Genomic DNA, 22,072 nt, shown 5'->3' on the forward strand with positions numbered 1-22,072 from the left:
CACCGTCTATGCCGGGATACACATATACATTTTACGTATGTGTATTTAACATATGTATTTATAAGCAAGCAAACAACTCAGCTGGGGGCTCTTTAAAATGTTCCAGTCACAGCGGTACCCAAAGGAGGAGGAAGAAAAAAAAAAAAGCAAGATTTTTCTTTCTTTTTTTTCCCTTTCCCTTCCTCCAGGCAACTGATCTACTCCGCGACTCTGATGCTTATCAACAACGCGTGAAGATTGCAATAAGGATCCTCCCTGGAAGGCGAGGAGGAGTGACTTCCAGGGGGCTGGGAGGAGGTGGAGTGCAGCTCGGCTCTCGCCTATAAGGAGGTGCCCAGCGCCCGGCTGCTGCTTCCCAGCCGCAGCTCGCAAGGTGAATTTCCGCGGCAGCAGCCGGGGGAGTGGGCTCGGCTCGGGCGCTGCCGCTGGCGTTTGGAGCGGCTCCTCTAAGGGCCGTGGAGGGGGGTCCTTCGGCCGCCCCCGGCTTCGGCTTCCCCATCACCCGGAGTGCCTGGTTGCTGGATGGAGTAAATGAGCGGAGGAAAAGGGAGCGCACAGAGGCTGAAAGGCGCTCAGAGACCGGGACCGGGGGAGACAGGCGAGCGGCTGGTTTCCCCCTCCGGGGCTGAACATGGATTCCCGAGCCCTCGGGGACTTCGTTCTGCTGTTCTTCAGTTTTTGGCACCTGGGATTAACCGCAACAAATTGTGAGTAAGGGGAGCCCAAGGAATTACCTGGGGCTGGGGCGAGCGCGGCGGAGGGGAGGAGGAGGTGAGGGGGAAAAAAACTCCCTGAAAGGGGGGTTATGGCAACATGACCTCTGAGAAAGTTAGCGCGGCTCCTGTGTGCCAATACAGTTTAGGAATGCGAAGTTGCGACCGGATGGAGAGATTGCTCGTCACCGTCCTGCCGGTGCGGACGTGGAAGGGAGCGGGAGTCGGTAGAGCCTGCAGCGAGCCGCTCTGGCTTTCCCTCCGGCTTTCTGTCCTTCCCCTGGCCGCGGTTGGTTTTCTCTTTGCGGCCGGGGTCGCTGCCGCCCGCCCCGCCTCAGCAGCGCGCCGCCGGCTGGGACGGGGTCGGAGCTCCGGTGCGCCTCCGCCCGCTGGGCTGGAAGGCGTCGGTCTTTCCCGCACGAGCCGGGAGCGCCGGGATTTTGCGGGTGCAGTCTTGCTCCAGCCTGGCATAGTGGTGCCACCCAGGATCTTACCCCCCGCTAGCTCCGGCCCGACGGATGCCGTCGGTTCCCTCGGCCGCGGCTGGGTGCCGGGACGTGCTCATCATCCCCCCCTCCCTCCTCAGCATCCCGGGTGGGAAATAGCTGTTCGCTCTCTCTTCCTCGGGAGATCCCCGCCTAAGTTTCCCACGTATTGCTGCTGTCCCGAAGGGCGGTGCCAGCAGCCTCGGTCCCCGCAGCCAGGAGCCTCCCTCGCCGCTCGCTGGGCTTTGCAGTGCGGCGGCGGCCGGTCGCCTGCTCTATGGGCGCATCGGCGAGCGCGGCGCAACGGGGCGGGGGACGACGACGACGACACCTTAGGCTCCGGTGGGTCTGGGAGGCGGAGGAGATACTCCCTGACCTGCCCCGCCGCGAGGGCGCGGGGAAGTGCGGCTGGGGAGAAGCGTCCGATGCCGCATGGAGCGGAGTGGGGCCCCGCGGTGCGCGGCCTCCCCCGCGGACGCGGCCCGTCGGGCGGAGCTGAGGGCGGGCGGGGGCCCTGCCGGGGCGCGGCGGACGCTAGAGGGCGCTGTTGCCCCGCCGGCGGCGCTGGGCCGCTGCCCCGGCCCTGCCCGGCCGCCCGGGGCCAGGTGCGCGGCCGGCGGCGCGGCTCCGCGGCTGATCGCGGCCCGGCGGGCTGAGGGGCTGAGCCTCTCTGCCTTACGCTCCCTTCTTTAATTTCCAGCCAATTAAATTACGGTTAATATGTTTTAATAACGCTCACGAATACTAAATGGCAGGCGATTTAAGGCTGAGGCTTGCCATTACTGCTGCAGTCATAAAGTTAATTCCTAACACTTAAAAAGAAACTCTGCATTAATGAGTTTTACTATTTCACGGGTGACAGTTTAATTTCCCGGTGCCAATAAACATTTCCATTGAATACACTCTGCTTCCTAAATATTTAGGAGTCAATCTTTTTAAAGCATGATGATCAACGGCTTTATTATACTGTGCAGATTTTACTTATTCATCTCGAGCAATGAATTAGCGCGGAACCAGCTGTAAGCGCTTTCCCAGGAGCTGAGTGAAGGAGCCTGTGAATCTGCAACAGCTCCAAGTTCCCTAGAAACCTCGTTAGGCTCGCGTGTGGAGATATCTGCATGTGTGCACGGGCTTCAATAATTGCATCCAGTATGAAAATTCATCCCCTTCTTAAATAATCTGTGTCGGAGCCCAGGGAAGCTGTGCTCCCTCCCTCAGTCTTGGGCTAGGAAAGCTTGCATATGGGAAAAGATATTGAGTGTAATGTGCCTGTAAGTGGTATCCTGGAGTATATTTAAATAGCTATGTAAAAGTGCTGTTGCTCTCAAGGACTGCTGAGCTCCCAGGTACCCAGTAAACTTTTCAAAAGGGGAAGTTACCAGATCCCACAATGAGAACCTTCAGCGCAGGCTGCTGGCAGGAGCTGAGAGCCTGAGGTTTGAAAGCCGAAGTGCAAATGGAAAAGCCTCCTTTCTGACCCTTCCTCAGCCCGAACCGTTTGACCAGAGGAATTGGGTTCAGATACCTGTACTGGCATATCTGCAGTGGCTTCAACAGGCTCGGTTCTGATGGGTTTTGCAAACAAGAACAGAACTGGGGGTGGTATTTAAAGTGGAAAAGGAACATGCCTCTGGGAGGGAGAATGGAATTTATTTAATTTTCTTCCTAATATCTAACATGGCATTAATTTAATTTGGGATTTTCCCTTGCTTCTAAATTAGGAAAATATTAAAAATTATTCTCCTCATTTATTTAGTTTCTATAAAGGGAAAAAAAAAACCTGAGCGAGTAAAAACCTTCCCTGCCACTGAGATACTTGATTCCAATTTCCTCTTTGCTAATAGTTTTTAATTAAACAAAGAATTGCTGAAGAAATGGCTTTGAAACCCAGCTACAGGCTAGGGGTCAGTAGACATCATTAGAAAGATCGAAATTACAAAGTGCTAATAAAACATAAGAAATTCCTCCCACTTTGCTTTTTGCAATAATTCGTTATGTTAGGTAACTAGAGTGGCAATAGGATTTCTCCCCAGGATACTAATTACTAGAAAATGACTAAATAGCCACGTATGTAACATTGGAAATAAGTTGCATATGGTATCTGGGGAAACTGAAACTTATGCGTTCATCAGGGAGACAAGGAGACACAGAGCCTTGCCCACTAGGTAACAAATTAGTTGCCCTTTAGCAGATTACTCTGTGGTCTGGAAGCATTAGTAGCTGTGATAAGTCTAGAGTTCTAGTTGTTGAGTGCAATTTTCTTCCCTTTTCCCCTTTCCTTTCTAAAGTTGGAGGGAGGGGGAAATATGAAGAGAGGAATGAATTTAATGTTTCTCCAACCACTTTGACAGTGCAGTTCAGGGCTAGTCTGCAGCTGCAGGAAAGAATTGTTCCTGGTTAGTGGTCCTCCACCTCGTTTCATGTCATGTGCTTTAGACATTTTTCATATTGTTGTCTTACCCATTATGGTCCCTTCTTATTTATATCTCTCTTGACTGATTTTCCTCACGTGGCCAGAAAGGCGTAGCAGATCAAAACACCTCCTGGAGAAGTGGCACCTTCTAATGCCCATTGCAAAAGTTATTCTCAGAAATGATTACATGTTTCTGTTCCTGAACACAGCCTCCTCTTCTTCCCTCAAAATCACTAGCATTTATTATCCCAGTTCACTAACACTTATTACCTGACCACGAGACTTTGAAACCCTGTGATGAGTGTCAGTCAAAGGTGCAGAAATTCAATGTGTGGTAGAATCAGATCTGCTATTGAACTTGTTATTGAAATATATGGTCGATGTATAATCCACTACTTTGCAGTAGATTTAGATGTGGCCTTACAAGAGACTGTTTTTAATTACTCCATTCAATTAAAAAGTAGGCAGTGTGTGTCTATAATACTGTTTATTTTGAAAGAGGATAGAAAAGACCTTTTTGGATTTGAAGAAAATGTACGTTTTCGTAGATAAATTCTTTTTTTTAAGGCAACAAAAGTGTCGACTGTGATATCAGTCTCGCTCTACAGTGATCTAAATTGATAGAAACTGTGCAGGAGTCAGACAAATGTAAGTGAAAACTTACAGGAGAAGATTTGACTCCGGATACTTGAGGTCATCAAGTTCTGTAGGTGTATTTGGGACTTGTAACAGCATCAGTGAGACCTGTCAGGTCAACAGTGGGAAAGGCAAGAGGTCTGTTAAACAGTGACCTTTCTACCCATGTGGTCAGGAATGCTAAGTTTTTAAAAGATGTGCTGAAATAGGTAGAATATTGATCATCTGATCCCATCCTGGGGCTCATTTGCTTGCAGGCTGAGTAAAAGGGACCAGACACACATCTTTGGCTCCAGTATGTAAATATTCTTTAGAAGAGCCTAGTATTCAGGCATATTTTCCTCCTTGTTGTTCTGTACAGGAAGAAAAAGCATATACAAATGTCTTCATGCTTTCAGATGCAACAATGAAGAAATGGTACAGAATAATGAGATTTCCTGGGAAAGTCTGTGAATGAGGTTCCTGCCATGCCAAGGTCTAAGGGACCCAATGCTGACCAGTGCCTCCCTTGCATATCTGTCGTTATCTAGCACTCGTTCTGACTCAACTAGCACTTCTTGGCTTAAAAATCAGTCTTAAAGATGGTCTTTCCATGGAATACAATGGTCTTTGGATTTGACATTCACTAGGCAGATGGCATTGCCAGCCCACAGGAATCTATCCAAGGTTAGTATCATCACAGTAATACAAATACATTGTCTGCTTGGACAATTTTTTCTTTTCTCTTAATGTCATGCAAATGCAGTAGGACTTTTCATATAAATTAACAACAAGAACAAATTGTTTTCAAATGTGCTTGGTACATTTTTACAAAGTATAGACTTCAAGTGGAAAATATGATGATTCTGAGTAGAACAACACACTTCTGAAGCTCTCCCAGCACATGGCAAGTGCAGGCTTCTGCCAGCACCCCAGTGAATGTAGGACTGGGGAATGGTTTTTAATCACAGTAGTCATTCTTTGTCAATGGGAAACTGAGGCAGCATACCATAAGCAAGCCTGGAGATAGATTCTCGTATTGATTCTACACTTGAGTATCTAAAATAAGTTCTTTGGGGTCAATTGAGTTGATCCCATATGGTGCAATCACGTCCCATGCTCATATGTTAGATCTTATTCATATTTGCCTTGCTATATATAATCATTTCTAAATCCACGGATTACTTCCTATTTCCTCTTCCCCTCCCATTTCTTTGCCGCTATTTGAAGCAAGTGCTGTTTGGATAGCTGAATACTGCAATGAATGAGAATCCGGAGTGGGAGTGTGGGATGGCATTTATTTATTTTTAGCCCCAAAAATGCATTTTCTGTGGATGTGACAGGTTTCAGCTTGCTTGGCAGACCTTGCCCTGGGAGAAGCTCAGGACTGCAGGTGTATCCACCAGCATCGCACGTGCCAGAGGCTCTCAATAGGCACCTGCTTTCCCTTACCCTACCAGCCTCTGGAGTCCAACCAAACATTCGATGGAGTGAGCTGTGTCTACACAGGGCACCAGGTAACCTGCTGCCCTTCCATTTTGGAAATAAAGGGTGGTTCTACCCACAGAACTGGGGGAAAGATGTTCTGGCCTTGTAGCGGTTGATTTTTTTTTAGATTGCTGCTGTCTGATGCAAGGGCCACATTTGCATCATGTCTGTGGGATGTGGTTCTTGGTGGACACATCTCTCCTGGGTCTGTGCAGCAAGGAAGGGTGCAAAAGAGGGAAAGAAAGAAAAGCAGGTAGATCAGCATTAACCTTTTCTTTCTACTGTCAGTAAAGTCTCTTTAAGAGATGTGGACTGTTTTTTTTCCAGTCTTAACTCCCTCTTCTCAAACCTACTGAGGAGGAAGGGAATCATGTAATCCTGAGGTAATAAAGGTTTAAAATTGCAAGCAACTCTTGGAGGCTTTAAAAGTATCACCTGGTAAAGTGGGAAGTGTCAGTAGACCTATTAGTGTGTCTCTGTAGAGGTAGAGGAAAACAAGAAATTTTTTTACACAGTGCTGGACTGGTCTCATTGATAATTAATTTCCTTATATTAATCTTGTCTCTGAATTTTCTAATTGCCTTGTGCAGATTCTTGTGGGCTGATAATGCCATCTGTTCACTGTATCAGTGCAATTGATGATGTTTTAAATTATGAAAACAATGCAGTATAGAATCTAGAGGAAAAAAGGGGTGCCAAAACATTGATTTATTTATTTTTAATTATCCACTCTGTTAAGTGGTTTAAAAAAAATTGGTAGTTCATAGTGCAGTGGTCCAGCTGTCCTTCTAAGTAGATATGCAGGGAATCTTTCCAATTATAGCTGGTATTTGCTTCCAAACATAAAGGAATGTAACTTAGTAAAAGAGAGATCGTGAAGGAATTTGTAAATGTCATGGAGGATCTTGCCTGATCTCCATTCTAGGAGAGGAAACCCCATTTTTCTGGCTGTGTGTTGCCTCTCTGTGATACTGGCTCTTTCTCTAGTTTCTTACAAACATATGCTGTAACTCAGATAACTTGATCCATTTCCTACAGAAGTAGGTAGCTTTTATCCAGTCAGTTTTTTCTATGATGAAGACCCCGCCAGTGCTCAGCCTATCAGTCTCCAGTGCAACCCCAGAGGTTTCAACCTGCATAGGCTTTGAATAATCCCAAATACCAGGGCAACAGGATGTGATGAGTTTGTGGACATCTGTGATAAAAAGGTTTCTTCCACAATGGAAGTTGTCTGTGGAAAAAGATATTTGGAAGATATGCTTTTTCTACTTTTTTATATTTTTCCCCCAGGCATTCTATATTTCTTTGGAGACTGTTTCCTGGTTTGAGAAGGCAGCTTTAGTGTTGGAAAGAAATGATTCACATGGCAAAAGCAGCACTAGTGCCTTAGTTTCCCTCTGTATCAGTGGCAGCATATCAGTCTTACTGTCATCCAATGCACATGCCAAATTGGAGAGGCTCATCAGGCTTCCAGTCAGCACCCTGTGTGGTGGTGTGCTGTGCAGTGGAGGAAGCTGCCAGTGAACAGAGGTGCAAATGGGTTTCAGTGAACCAGTGGTTTTTTCCCTTGGTGTAAGTCTAATTGAAACTGGCTTTGGATAACAGCAGCTCAACAATTTCTGTTTTGCTGTGAATGGTGATTACATAAATTTGTTATTTAATGTAATTTAAAGTACATTTACCAACATTGCTGTGATGCAAGATCTGGAGGTTGTTTCAGCTCCTGAGCTGTGTTAGTGTGCTGTGGCAGTCCAGATTCCTGACCCTAAAGGCTGGTTTATGAGGTGGATGTAGATACTGGAGGTTTGCAGGGAAGAATCTCTGGGATTCCCTCCTGCCATAGGCAGTGACTAGTTTGTAAATTGTCAACACTGTTTCCATGCTAGACAATTCGTCTCTAAGGTTAAAGGGTATTATAAATGAGCAGCAATGTTATATGGATTCATAAGAGCAACAACACAGAAAAGCTAACTTTGTAATTTGCTCGTTCAATGCCATTCTGGGCCACAAAAGGTTGCAGTGGCTGGTGTTAACACACTGTTTTCCAACCTGTTAATTGCCTGGATTCCGTGTCATCCTTATGGGATAAAAGAGCAGAGAGTTGCAGCAGGACATACAGCAACTCCTTTCAACCCAGAAATACTCAAAAGACTCAGCAACACCCACAGCAGTAGGAACTGCAAAGAATAACTATGGTATCAGTATCAGTCTGGGGAACGCTTCCCTTTTGACATTTGGTAATTAGAGTTTAGCATAGAGCTCCAGCGCGTGAAGCAGAATGGTTTTCAATGCTAACCATTGCAGCACAGTAGGAATTGGACTGGAAAGGAAATAAATGTGTTTTCATTCTTTGTTTTACTGTGTGCATTGAGAAGGATTGAGTGTTGGCCCTTAGGAATTCTGGAGCATAATTTTTTCTTCTGAAACTATTCAGTGTGCTGTGTTGCCAATATAGCAGTAAATAATAATAATAATTTTCAAATGGGTAGAATCCTCTCTTTGTTCCCAGCTGGGCAATAAGGAGTTGATAAATGCTGTACTGCCTGGATAAGAATTGGCAAGTTCCATTTACTTCTGCTCTAAATGGTGAAGCATTGTTCCTTGATCACAATGGTTCTTCACTGATGACAGCTCGTCAGCAGTCCAGGAACAGAAACAAATACCTTGTGATCTATGTCACCAGTGGCATGGCTGTAGTTCAGTGATGTCTCTATATATTATATATTATATTTAACGTGCCCCTGCTTCTGATGTAGATACTATGAGCTATTGCTCTCTGTCCTTCTAGGTCATGAGAGCAACCTGCTGAGCATTAATAAGGCCATTTCCTTCCTTTTCTCCATGCAAATTTATCACAGGAGCAGGGGGGGAAATTACCTTTTTTTAGTGGAGTGTATTTGGTGTGTCCATAAAACTATACATGAGGAAAGGAGCAGGAGATGGAGTCTGCCCTTTGCAGGGGAAAGAGGGGAGGTCACAAAGGATCTTCTCCCAATTTCCCATTACTAGTGGCAGCTTCCAAATACACTCAATGAGGAGGTCTGCATTAATGGGCCAAGTGAGTCATCAGTGAACCATCAGAAGTAACACATTCATTTGTGGTAATCAGGATTGATTTATGAATAGGACAAAAGGGACTAAATATGCTATGAAAATGCATGTTGTAGGCTTCCCCCCTCCATGAATAATTCATCCTCTTCTACTATCCACAAAAACAAAAACTGTGCACATAAGAACCCATTAAAAAAGTTAATCCCACAAATGGCTGAACACAGAGAAAATCAGCTTTTGTTTTAAAAGGTAGATTTACTCAAATCTTCTCTAATTTGATTTGCCAGTGGGGCATAATTTAAGTCAAACAAGTTAACAGCATTACTTGCTATATGAAGGTCTAAATATTTAATAGATTATGAGGAATGCCTGCCCCACAGGATAACGAGCTAAGGAGCACACATTCTCTGCGCTGCAGAGAGTAGCTAAACCAAAGAGAAATTGCAAGTGAAATAGAGAGGGAGCTTCTGTTCACGGGGTATGGTCCTCTAAAACTGGCCTTGGGAGCACTTGTAGTGCACCTGCTATTATTCTAAATAATCCTGGGGTAACTACATCTATGAGCAATGATAACAGGTTTTTAGTAGCTGTAAGGGATCATGGTCTTCCCATAGTCTCTACATGTCTGTGAAGATGCCTGCAATGAACTTCATCTAGCTAGAGCACATACCCTGGAACATACACAATGCTGTGTACTCTGTAATTCTGGTGGACATCTGCCTGTCTATTCTGGGACAGTCATGTTGGCAGGAGGGGGAGCATCAGCATCTCTACAGAGACTGGTGCTGCAGAGGGGATAAAGTGTTTTCTCTAGCACTAACTAGGAAATCTCTGAAAATAGAATATTAACTTGGATATATTGGATTCTAGGTGGGCACCTTACATATGGGTTGCCCTACCCTTGGTGCAACTGCTTATGTGGACACCAAACAGCAGTAGAGAGGACAGAGAAGAGAAACTACACAGAAGGAGCAGTGCTGTTGGATTTCTTCCTACCTGCCCCCAAAAGTTCAGGGGGGGTTGGTTTGTGTTGTTTTATTATTTTTTAATTTCGTATCAGAATAGTTTGCATTTTAATTTGAGAGCAACAACCTCCTTTAGCAACCCCTAGCAAGATTAAACAGCTATGACATTTTTCACAGAGACTGTTTATTTGGAAAAGAAAATGAAAATTTGATGAATTTCAATCAGATGTAGCTTGCAGCATTCACATATTTATAGATTATCAAATTCCCTTTTCCCAGCTCTGCTTCTTAAGTGCAGAGCTCATCTTATATGTAATATTAATTCTCATTATACTTGGACAGTTATTCACTGAATTCTTGTGCGGACTCGGTACATCTAGGGCCTTGTCTAAACTTCCTGAAAATGAAGGGAATGACTTGTACTTGAGTTTCAGATCATCTTTTCCTCAGAAGTCAGTTCATCCAGTGTGTAAATCCTTGTTATTGTTCTCCTGTGAAGTTTATTTTCCTTAAAACCTGTCTGGCAATGTATGCAATACAAGATGTGTTTGTACTTGTCAGTGCAAAGAACTATTCATTTTCCTGATGGTTGCTTCTCCTTTTGAGTACATCATATGAGAGTGCATTGACCTGCTCTTTTTTCATATTCTATACCAACCTTGTACCCAACGTATTGACAATATAATAAGTTAAAGTTGTGCACCCTTTGGCATTCTTCTTCACGTTTCTTGCCAATGGTTGTTCTGTTTCCTGGGTCCTCCTGTTCTGTTGAGGTAAATATTAGCCACTGTAATGCTTAGGATTACACTGCGATGAAAATCTTTTACAAGCACTACAGAAAACATTTTAATAGCTCTGCAAAGCTGATACTCCAAGGGTATTCCTGGTTGCCTGTCTTCCACTCAGTATGAGTTCACATTGCTGGTGCTCCTAGGTGAAAACTTTTTCCAGCTTGGAAGACATATAGCTTGCTGTTTGTTCATAACATCAGGTATATGAGGGGTTTCTTAAAAGAAAAAATGTCCCACTTTTTCCCAATCCCTATCTCCCTTCTCTGAAGAAATGAATTGAGTCATTTCCTTTGTTTTCTGGCACAGTTTCCTGGTGGAGAGCTACTGTATGATTTCTGTGCTCTAGGAAAGCCATCAAAGAATGTAAGAGTTTGGCTCTGCCATTTATGAATGAAGCAGATGGGCTGGAACCAGGTGTTATGGGGAGGAAAGGATGAACTGAACTTGGCTAAAAACTAGTATTGTCAATCATTCCTGAGTTCCAAGCTTCCTTAAAATTACTAACATTGGACACTTCAATTGTAACATTAGATTTGTTTGCAAATTAGGAAGTCTTCTCTTTTTGAAATCTGCATCTGGTAGCTGGTACAGTTCCCTGAGGCCTCCTCCAGAGAGACTGCGTGTGAGTCTAAGTAGTCTTTTTACTGCATTTTGAGTTTGGATTGAAATCTGCTTTATACGCCCTCTTTCATCAGTGAGTGTTTGTGAAAGGCCAAGCTGTTTTTCACACAAGCAATGGAGATGTGCTCTTCATCTGTACTTCTGCTTAGGATCTCGGGTTGGTTTTGTTGGGCAAGGTCAACCAGTATGAAAGAGATGGCCTACTTTGAGACTTCAGCAGAATAGATAGAAAAAAGATATCCTCACTAAATCATAAGTAATTTTCCACTTTATCTTATGGAAGGGAGGTGTCAACCTCCATGACTCATCCCATTTCACAGCAAATACATGTTATCTCACTTGCTCTGACAGGCTTGATCCAAACCCTACCAGTTCTGTCATTGGGTCTGGACATCAATGACTTGTGTGAATTAAATAAGGAAGTTCTGATTTGCCAGCCTTACTCTGATTACAAGCAGATAGTGAGTCAGAGCTATAATAGAACAGATTTTCTTCCTACCCTTTCCAACCCTTCTCCCCACCTTAGTAGCGTCTGATTTATGGTGCCTGTTTTTTGCAACTCTGTCTAATTAGCACAGACACTGGGGTCAGTATTCTAACACCTGACAGACTTTACAAGGGAACACCACAATTACAAGTGCAATTATCTGTTTTTCTGCTGCACTGAAAAATGTAGCATATGAAAATTAACATAAACCCCCTAAGTGTTAGGATGGAAGTGTGGGTGTTAGGGAAGAGGCACTGTCTTCAAATTTGAAGGGCCTGGGTTTGATGCTTGACTTGAAAGTTTTCCTGGGCATCATTAGATAACGTGTTTAATTGCTTTGGGCTTGAGTTTACCTGGCTTATCTCATTAGGGCTAAATGTTCATCTCTTCTAGTGCATACAGGCTTAGACCTAACAACAGGGGTTAGAGGAAGAGGCCCTCATGCTAGGCAGTAACTTAATATAAACAATAATGCTGCTAGCACACTTCTTTTAAAAAAAAGTCCTGACTGCATCAGCAAATAATGGAGCCTCTATATCATTGTGATTGCTCTGGCTCTCCTTGATGACTTCCATAGGGGTCTGTATGCAGAAACCTTTAGGATCTTTGTGGAAATCTACAATTAAATAGTCTTGAGTGTGAGAGCTATGGGCTGGTTGGCTGCAAGTCAGGAAAACAGAACTTAGAGTACTGTGTCCTTCCAGTAATTTCTGTGTGGCACGAGGGTAGAGCTAACTTGCATTTCCTTGCAAGAGTGTGTAAGTTTGCACTGAGTTGCCTGCACTAGTGTTAAACTAAAATTGTGTTGTAAGTGGTGCATTCATGTTAAGTTAAATAATAATAGTAACCAGTAAAATATGATCATAAAGCACTGTCCTGAGATAGCACCAAAAAAAGCCTCAAAAAAACTGCAGAAGAGTGTAGCTATTATATTAAGGACAATGATAATCTTAGCTTAGACAAAATCTGTAAAGTCATGTTCAAGCTAAGCTTTGTAAATTCCAAGACAGACATTTAATTCAGTGTTCAGGCAGGGAGAAAAAGAGTTCACAGCTGGAAATGCCTGTTCTTCTCTTCCACGAGATGCACAGAGAAGGGTAATTTATTTAGACTCCTCCAGGATTGGAATGGGTTTTCTGTGTTAGTAAAGTGTGAAGCACAAGGTCTTCATCCTGGTGGGAGGATCTCTTCCTGCCAGTGGTGATAACTCTGCTCTGAAGCTTACATATGAATGCAAATGTATCTTCTGCTTCTTCAGCAAATTTGTACCTGTCGCTGACTGGCAGCAGGTTTGTTGTCTGTGAGGAAATAGTTTGATGAGAATAGCCGGACTGTTCTAGTCAGGGACTAGTAAACTAATCCTTCAACCCTCAAGGAATGGAAAGGTTTTTGGCGTAGCTGTTAACTAAGAAATAGGGAGCTCACTAAGGTGGTATTGAAGCTAGCGAAGTTTAGTTCTTGGATATCCATAATTTATGAATACCTGTAAATTTTCTTCAATTAGGAAGTACTGGTGATGGAAAAACCCCCCTCCTTCACATGCCCATTACCTGCTTTTGGGTATAAATGTATGAAAGAAGGTGGGAGTCCTTCATGATACTCCAAAGCCCTATTTTAATTGGGAAGTCCATGTATTTCACCGAGGTTATTCTTAGATGAAGCAGAGTACAAAAGAGAAAGCCTGAGGCTAGTACTAGTATCTTTAAAGCCAAATGCAACCATATGACCATCCTGCTCCATGACAGCTTTGTCAGAGTGATTAAAACCTGCTTTCTGTAGTATTCTTACGTATACTAGGAAATAAGTCTAATGCTCAGACTTGCTGTAAGGAGCATGAACAAACAGCACATAACACATAGCCTCACTTCATTTGCTTAAGTGACCAAGATGATCAAAATAAAGTGAAACAGTCATCAGCTATGCAAATGAACAAGGCTTCAAGTGAATCTGCCTATGCTGTCAGTAATTTGATGGGTTGTTGTTTTTGGTTTCTTTATTCAAATTCCCTAGGGGGAAGGAAAGGTTTAATTAAAAAGAGATTCAAGGAGAATTCAGAATAATAAGTCATGTCTATTTTCTCTCTGCCAGAGCCTTGAAAAGTGGTGGTGGCTGATGAAACAGGTTGAGGTGCAATGGCTGCTCTTCCCCAGCTTTGTCCTTTATTTCTTTTTTCTGGGTAGACCAACTTCAATTATACCAACTTGTCAAAGACCTGAGATCTAGCAGGCTGCAACAACATAAAGCTACTTCGCTGTGGGTGATATAATTCCAGCTAGATTAAAAACTGAATTCCTCACATACTGAAATGCTGGTAGAACCAAGTGTCTGTCAAATAAGTAAGGTAATAGAAAAGACCTTTCTGAATACAGAAGAGCAATGGCATTTTACAGGTCAGTAAAGGATTTTTCTCAGATGGATGTCTTCTAGAAATGGCTGAACAGTTTTCTAAGGTTGTTGGCCAGTTTTGATGAAAGAACAAGTGAGAATGTGCTTCTAGCGCTGATTCTAGGAATCTTTGGGGAAATATCTTCATTTTTCAGGTCACATTATGTTTCTGTGCCTGATGCTCTGTTTATTTAACATTTAGATACCTGCCTTCGTGGTTTGAAAAGCAAATGGTTACAGAATCTCATTAGGACTACTGAGGTTAGGTTTTACTGTATAAACATGTTTCAGTGGAGTCTAGAGGATTTAAGTCTTAGCATACCGTTCAGAGGAGTGATAGCACACTTAAGCAGTGGTAAACTGAAGCGACTACTCTGTATGCTCACTGAAGTCAAACATCCTAGTAAAAGGTATCAGAAGCTAGAATGGTTCAATGGGAAGAAAAGTATTTATACCTCCTAATGGACTCCAAATTTTGAAAAGTATGTACAGCTGATGAAAAGAAATTTTTCCTCTCACACTTCTTTTAGAGGACTTTTTTTTATTCTATCATTTAAGTGTTAGTTTTCCCATCTTGAAATCAAATAAAGAATGCTTAGAAATGTGAACACTTTCAGTTCTTTGTACAGAGCAGGATAATATTTTAAGTGTTGTTGCTTTCATAGAAACCTGTTTCTTGTATGATTACTAAAATAAAACAAAACTGGTGGTGGAATCAAACAGTTCCCTGATGAAATCTGTTTATTTACATTTTTATATTTAATTATTGCCTTCATTATACTCCCTTTGATTTTGGGGAGAGAGTAAGATTGAGTAACTTCAATATTCTGTTTAATCAAACATTTATACTTTTTTTTTCAAGAGGAGTCATTAGGAATTTGACTCTCATGCAGTCCTTTTCAAGAATTTCTCATTTTTTCTAACTTTCTATCACTTCTCATTTAATGATGGGCAGTGAGACCCCATTCTTCTATAAGAAAAAGGCACTGATGGGCTCGAGGAATTTGTTACAATTAAACTCTCCTTGTTTCACTATATAATTCATGCATAGAATTTTTTCTGTGCTGTTGAGGGGTAGAGTCTTTGTACTGATTATGTTCCATTTAAAAAATACCAAAGAAGTTGCCTAGAAAGGGGCATCATTAGTTACCCTAACAGCTTCGTGAGCCCCCGTTTAAAAATTATCTGCTGTCTTAGTAAAAAGGCAGATTACATCCAGAAGTACCTCTATGCAGGCCATGTGCTCTGATTTGTCTCCTCTGCTTAGTCGGTTTTCTGACTAGCTTTCAAATTGTCTTCAGTCATGCTGCAAGTATTTTTTTTCCTCTTTTCCTCTTGCTTATTCTGTTCATTCCTCCAATTCAATGACTAATCTGAGTCTCAAAGTCAAAGAAACCAAGTGGTGAGCTGCTTTTCCTCCCACAGTCTCATTCTTCCCACTAAAGTGCTCTATCACTGGCCTGTGTCCTTTTGGCTTACTACCAAAGACTACCCTGGCTTTCTGCAGTCCAGCTTGTGTCCAAATCTTATTACTTCTTTCTGAAGATTAAATACAGTTTTGAACTGCTCCATGTCATGTTGATAGAGGCAGGGTTGTATCTATTACATGTGGTTGATAAGATGGGAAGTCTTGGTTTTATGGTAAAAGTCTACATAAAGCAGAAAGAGAAGGGAAACTGAGGGTCCTTTAATAATAATGAAAACCACCAGTAATACTCCTGATTTCTGGAAAATCATCTTTCACATGAAGAGACACAGACCAGTAGAAGGAAAACACAATTTATCTGTGATTGCAGATCAGGTTTGCTTATGTTCAGGCTGTCTGAGCAGCTCAGGCAGCAGAGTCTGCTTTATCTGTGTCAGTCTAGCACCTCTTCTTTGTATTTACTGCTTATGTGGCTCTAGAAAGTCCTTCTTTCCAAACCATGAGTTCCAAGATCTTGTACAACCTGGCATTTGAAGTTAATTCCCATTTAATTTGAATGCTTTTGTATTTACACGTGAGTGTATAAGTGGGTATTATAAACATACACAGGTAGCTCTCTACACTTTATGTATATGTTTATATACTAATATCTACCCACAAATATAGTTATGTATGTATGTAACATGGCAGCTTTCAGATCACAGAATCACAGAATTGTAGGGATTGGAAGGGACGTCAAGAGATCATCAGGTCCAACCCCCCTGCCAAAGCAGGTTCCTTAGGACAGGTCACACAGGTAGCCGTCCAGACCTGTTCATGCTCAAAACCAAAATAATTTTCACAGAGCTAACAGTGTATATTTATGCTTCTCTGGAAATTGGAGAGATTCTTTACATCTTTTTGGCTGTCTCTTTGTGAAGCAGAGACGAGTCTTTCTGTATGGTTTGTTGCATTTATCTCATCTCAGAGGGGAAAAAAATTAAGATACTAAATTTTGAAATCATGGGACTAAAATGGTTTAAAAGATTTTGCAGTTAAATCTAAGGCATAAATATGCTGTCTACAGACTTCTCTCTGTCAAAACTATATGGTTGTCTTATGTGGTGATAAGGATTTTAAATTACTGTAGCTAGTAAGCCAGCTGGACAACGACATCATTAAGAAAAAAAGAGATTTCTTGCGTGGGCTTGAACAAATTACCAACTTGCTCAGTGTCCCAGCTTCTGCAGTGACATACTTCTGCATGCTTTTCAGAAATAAGGAGAGTGGTTTGGTAGGGCTTTAATTGCTTTTTTCCCACCTCAAAAATGCTGACTCAGTCAAGCCACAGAAGACTTTATCAGGGATCTTTTGACAATAAAGTTACTCAGTTTATGGAATTAGTATTCGTATTGTTCCTTTTATGTTCCAGTGATCTGAATCAAAACCTGCAAATTGGTCTTATTATTTTAATTTATGTGGAGTTTGAGTGCTGTGGCAGGAAAGTGCAATGACAACAAACAAGTGTTCAAGATGAAAATTTTCACGAGATGGGAGAATGTGTCTTTTCATTTGCCTTCGATGCAACTAGTTTCTTTTATAAAATATGCTAGCAGGGTGTTTTGTTTTAAAAGAGGAATTGTTGTAAGCTATAAATATGATACAATATGCTAAATATTTTGAAGATGAAGATATAAATCAGATTTCTGATAGTGAAGCATGGTTACCAATTTGTGATTGCTGGGAATATAATCAAGGTTAGTTATTAAAGAAAATACAATGTTTGAAGCATCATGTTCAAAAATGCACATAATTTTCCTCCTGCATCATGGGAAAGTAGTACTGCAGCAAAATAGTGAAAAATACAATATGAAACAAGCAGATTTGCATGAATATTCATCAGCACACACATGCCTACACCAACACATTGACACAGTGTATGTCAAAGAGCAGTCGAGAGCCCCGAAAAAGTAGTTTGACAGTGCTGCACCAGGGCTCTTCCCTGTGCTATATCCACATATATATTGGTTGTGAATATCCTATGGCTTACTTCAGTTGTTCTTGCTGGCAAACACAGGGCTTAAGTGAAATGATCCATAGATGTCCCCAGGTGTGTCTCATGCTCGCTGTTCTGGGTTTACACAGTATCTTATTTTTCATCCCTAATCTTGTTACCTCACATTCTCTACAGAGAGCTGCAGAAGACACCAATCTGCCATGAAGACAAATCCATTTGTGCTATTTTGATTGTTGTGTCTCCACACTGGTTTGTGGGGACATGTGTCATCAAGAAAAATACTGCAAAGGATGACCTGGGAAAGACTTCTCAATTGTTATCTGAATTTGCTGCCATAAATCTTTCCTATTTTCTTTCACACATGCTTTTTTGTAGCATTTCTAGTATGATCTTGCATCCTCTCATCTCCAGTCTCATATCGTGTCTTGGTAGATTGGCTGTTCCAGGGATGACACACAAATGTGATGTTTGGGCGGTGATGGCTGCTTTTTCAGTTTTTGGATGGGAGAAAAGAGCATGGTGGCAAGATTTCAAACAGTTTTTCTCTAAGTCAGCTGGCCAAACAGGTATCACAGAGCCACTCAACTGTTTGCCATCTTAATTAGAAAAGGCCATCAATATGAAACGTAGAACATTTTTTCCATGTGTACTATTTAACCTCTATTTTCAGTACGGAACTCAAAGACCTCAATATGGAGGGATGGAGGTTGCCTAATGTCAGTGTAAAGTTTGTGGAGCTGTAGGCCTGGGAGAGGTTACTCCAGGCATGGGTCCTGGTTTCAGAGTCCATGACTGGAGCTGAAGATACCCACACTGCAATGGGATACAAAGGAGTATTTGTCCTGGTGTAAACTTCATCCTTTTCAGGTTTACATGTGAATGTTAAATGTCTTTTGAAAACAAATATGGATTTGTGAACTATATCAGAGGTAACTGGAGATACAAAGGAGTAAGAGAGTTTTAAATCCCCTGTTACCCTTTCACAGGGATGTGGACTCCAAAAGCCATTAAAAGAGGGGACGGATGCAGAGGAAAAGCTGTAGGAAAATAATTATTTCTGTAGTGCAGAGTCCCACTGGAGAAATAGGCTAAGCATCATTCCAAGTATTTTTTTTATATGCAAAGGTTTGATAATTTGAATAAAAAGTTTTGTTGCTGAGGAATGAGTGTGATTTGTTAATAAAAAGGAGGCTTTTCATTTAGTTTTATTATTAGTTCAAAGAATCAAACAGTCATTCTTCCTCTTTTACCCCTTTTATTTCCTTGCTTTTCCTCCCTTCCCTTTTTCATTTATCTTTGTAATTTTTCTCAGAGCTGGAATAGTTTAAAAAGAAAATGAGTCTCTCCATTTCGAGGGAGAGAAATAGAGAAGCAGGAAGGAAAGACTTGATCATTGTTTTTCACTTCAAAACCTGTTTCCAATCTTTTAACATAAAAATGAATTTTTCAATTCAAATGGAAATGTATGATTCAAAAACTTGGGGAAATGAGGCAGATTTTTTTCACTCCTCTTTAACATTTATTCTACTGTCTCTGCAATGCATACCATCATGCTAGGAGTCTCTGCCATTTAGCCCACTAATAGCAGTGGACTCAAACCCCTTTTATCAGATAGTGGATTGAGCCTTGTACCACCAAAGTGACTGGAGATTTGTCAGCATCATTTTAGCATGCTGGCTTGATCAGGTGATGCTATAGAGATTCCTATTGCTGCTCTACATTGTCTTTCGTGTCTTGCAATTTGTTCTATTCATACAAATTGCTCCCAATGATGGTATTCAAAGCCAAATTTAAACATACCACTAAACCATGGGAACATAGCACATAACAAGCTACAATGAAATCCAAGAAGCATTGGATCATATGATCACCTCTGGCTCAGAAATACCTAATGAGTGGTAAATGCAGTTCAGTTCAGCTAAATGTTGAATAATGAGCTCAGAAACAATGATGAAAGAAGCTGATCTGATGAAAGGGTGGCAGAACAGTAAGTGAGGAATAAATGTGGGAGTTATTAAAGGCATATCTCCTGAAACTTTGGAGCAATAATTTAGGTTGGCTGCAAATGTTCATCTTAGGCAAAAGAAATACGCAGCCAGAAGAAAGGAAGCCACAGGATAGAAGATGTGTTGACTTGGATTTCTGCAGTGGTGAACTGAGACAAATTCCCTTCAGACTGGAGAAATGTACTCAAGTATAAGGCATAGGTTAATTTCATTTTATCTTGCAAATTTTATCTAAATCAATAGGGAGAAGGGGAGCTGTCAGTCAGATTAACAAAGAGTTAGAACACTTTTCTTGGGGGAAAGAGTAGAATCATCATTAATTGTGGGCTAAGTGGGTCTCGAGGTAGCTCATCTCATAACCCTCCAGTTAGTACCACTTATGTGCATCATTTGGTATGGAAGAGAGCAGGTCACTGCTCAGTCCTTCCTCCTTTGCTCTCAGTCTAATTTGTGTATAACTCCGGTTACGCCCCTTTTCCAACGAAGCAATGCAGGCAGTACCTGTGTGTCTCATGTTTGATGTCTGGCCCTCTCCTGCTGGGGAGCTGCCTCTGGATGTAAAAGCTGAAGCACGGCTCTCCCAGCATGCAGAAATCCTCCAACACTGCAGGGATTGGTTTCTCCTTGGGCATGTGGCAGGCTAGAAAAGCTGGGGGAAAAGAGTAGTGTGCTTCTCCACCTAATGACAAGGAAAGAATGTATTTTGGATAGATATCCACACAGGGGTGGTTTTTAATTTGGGCATTTGGTTCAGTCTCATCCCATTTATATTAACTAAACATATTCTATTTTACTTTGTTCTCTGGATATGGGTTGCAGTTTTCTCCCCATTTTGTATTTGCTCCTTCCTCTTTGTTTCTCCCTATAAGGGGGAAGGTGAGGAAAGGAAGCTTTTGGATCAGCGGACAGTCTTGGTATTTTCCACTTTGGAGAACATGTAGTTTTAAGAAATATTTTGTTATTCAAATAGATTTTTCTTTTTTTCCTTAGAAACTTTCTAAATGATACTTGGTCAAAATCAATATTTCTGTGAAATGCTTTTGACCAGTTTCAGCTACTTGCATTACAGCTTGCTTCAGTGAACTCTTTTTAGTTAAAGTCTTTTTAATTGTGGTAAAAGTCAGGCATGCAAATCCAACTGAATGTGGTCTGCTCTGCTGAACGCTGTGTAGGCAAGATGAACTCAGCGGATGCAAAACACTAACACATCAACACTTGACATTTGTTTATTTTCTGGTGCCTGCACAAAGGACTCGCTTGCAGAGTCGTACCAGGTTTGCTGACTGTTTCCTATTTATCTCAAGAATATAGTGGTAGAGAAGGAAAATGAAGGTTGGAAATCATAGGCCCTGGGAGTTGATGAAGCAGTCTGAATTATGTTTGAAATGGTAGTAGGGAGGGCAGAAGCAAAGAACAGAATATAGTTGGGGGGAGAAAAAAGCAACGTAAGAGTCTGTTTTTATGTTTCCTTCCTTTATATCCAATCCTCTGGCACCTCTGGAGAATAATTCTTTTTGTAAAACTGCACTTCTATGGTCTGATTAATGCTACTGCAACACTCGCTTTCCCTGAGAAACAGGTGCATCTGAATTCAGTCCATTAGAGGCTCCAACACATCTTAACACCCTTGTGGCAAGGGTTAAAGAGATGCCAACGGAGCAGCACTCGGTTTGCCAGCCCCAGCCTGCTCCAAAAGCAGTTTTTTTAGAGGCTTTAAATTGAGACAAACCCTGTCCTGTGTTAGTGATCCTTCCCTTTCTTTCTCTGCAGACTCTTGCTTGTCTTGTAAGTGAATGAACTGTGTGTGAAAATGCTGTCCACCTAAAATATAATTTGCTCTGCATGGTGCTGAATGAATAATTTATTGAGCTAACTGTTGGAGGGCAGCATGTCTAAGCACTTGATCAGATATCCTTGAGTGCTTGGATGGGTGACAGGGAAAGCCGAATGAACGTTTTTCTATCAGGCTTTGTGGTGGCATAAATCTAAAAGGAATGAAACTGGTAGGCCATCTAGCTCTACGGTGAGCCAGGATGCAGGGAAAATCAGTGTTTGGCAAAGAATTTATTCAACCAATCTTCAAGTAACTTTTTTTTTTTGTCTCTGATACACTCACAGCTGCTTTCTGCACATGGGATTGCAGGTAGTTATTGAATATTTTTTTAAATGTTATTCTGATGTTATTTGATGTGTTATATTTATCAGTGCAGGGACAGCATTTGTATCACTGATGCTGTGTATTCTAAAATGCACAGCACACAAAAATTATTGATCCTTTCAAGAAGCCCAAATGATTTTTAGCTTCGCCTCAGGCTCTATTAGCAATGTGGAAAATTGAAAAGGGCTCTCAAGAAAAAACTAGCAGAAGATTGAAACTGCAACCGAAGAGCTGTCAAGTGGAGAAGTACTTATGAATTATAATGAGCATGATCTAAAGATGACATTATCCTTTAGGAGTTTGGTTAAATCTTCCCTCCTATCGGATGACTCACAAAGGTCCCTTAGAACAAAGAAAGTCAAAGTCAGAGATGGTTTAGGAAACGTATTTAGAGGTGGTGCACATTAAATACAGGAGGGATTACAGTATGATGTCCAGTAAGGACAGCATTGGAAGAGTGCCAAAGGATAGC

The 22,072-nt window shown here is 41.8% G+C and overlaps 1 protein-coding gene across 1 annotated transcript in view; it reads left to right on the top strand.

The window, feature by feature from the left end:
- Positions 1-631: 631 nt before the first annotated feature.
- CNTNAP5 (contactin associated protein family member 5) overlaps positions 632-22,072 on the top strand; it is a gene marked incomplete at both ends in the record, with an annotated part of 283,999 nt that continues 262,558 nt past the window's right edge. Inside the window, one exon of the mRNA XM_084265547.1 lies at positions 632-707. Within this exon, the coding sequence (XP_084121673.1) occupies positions 632-707 (76 nt within the window). The remainder of the gene's footprint in view (positions 708-22,072) is intronic.

The sequence above is a fragment of the Gallinula chloropus genome (assembly GCF_964237585.1).
Source record: "Gallinula chloropus genome assembly, chromosome: 5".
In the NCBI taxonomy this organism is placed as follows: Eukaryota; Metazoa; Chordata; class Aves; order Gruiformes; family Rallidae; genus Gallinula; species Gallinula chloropus.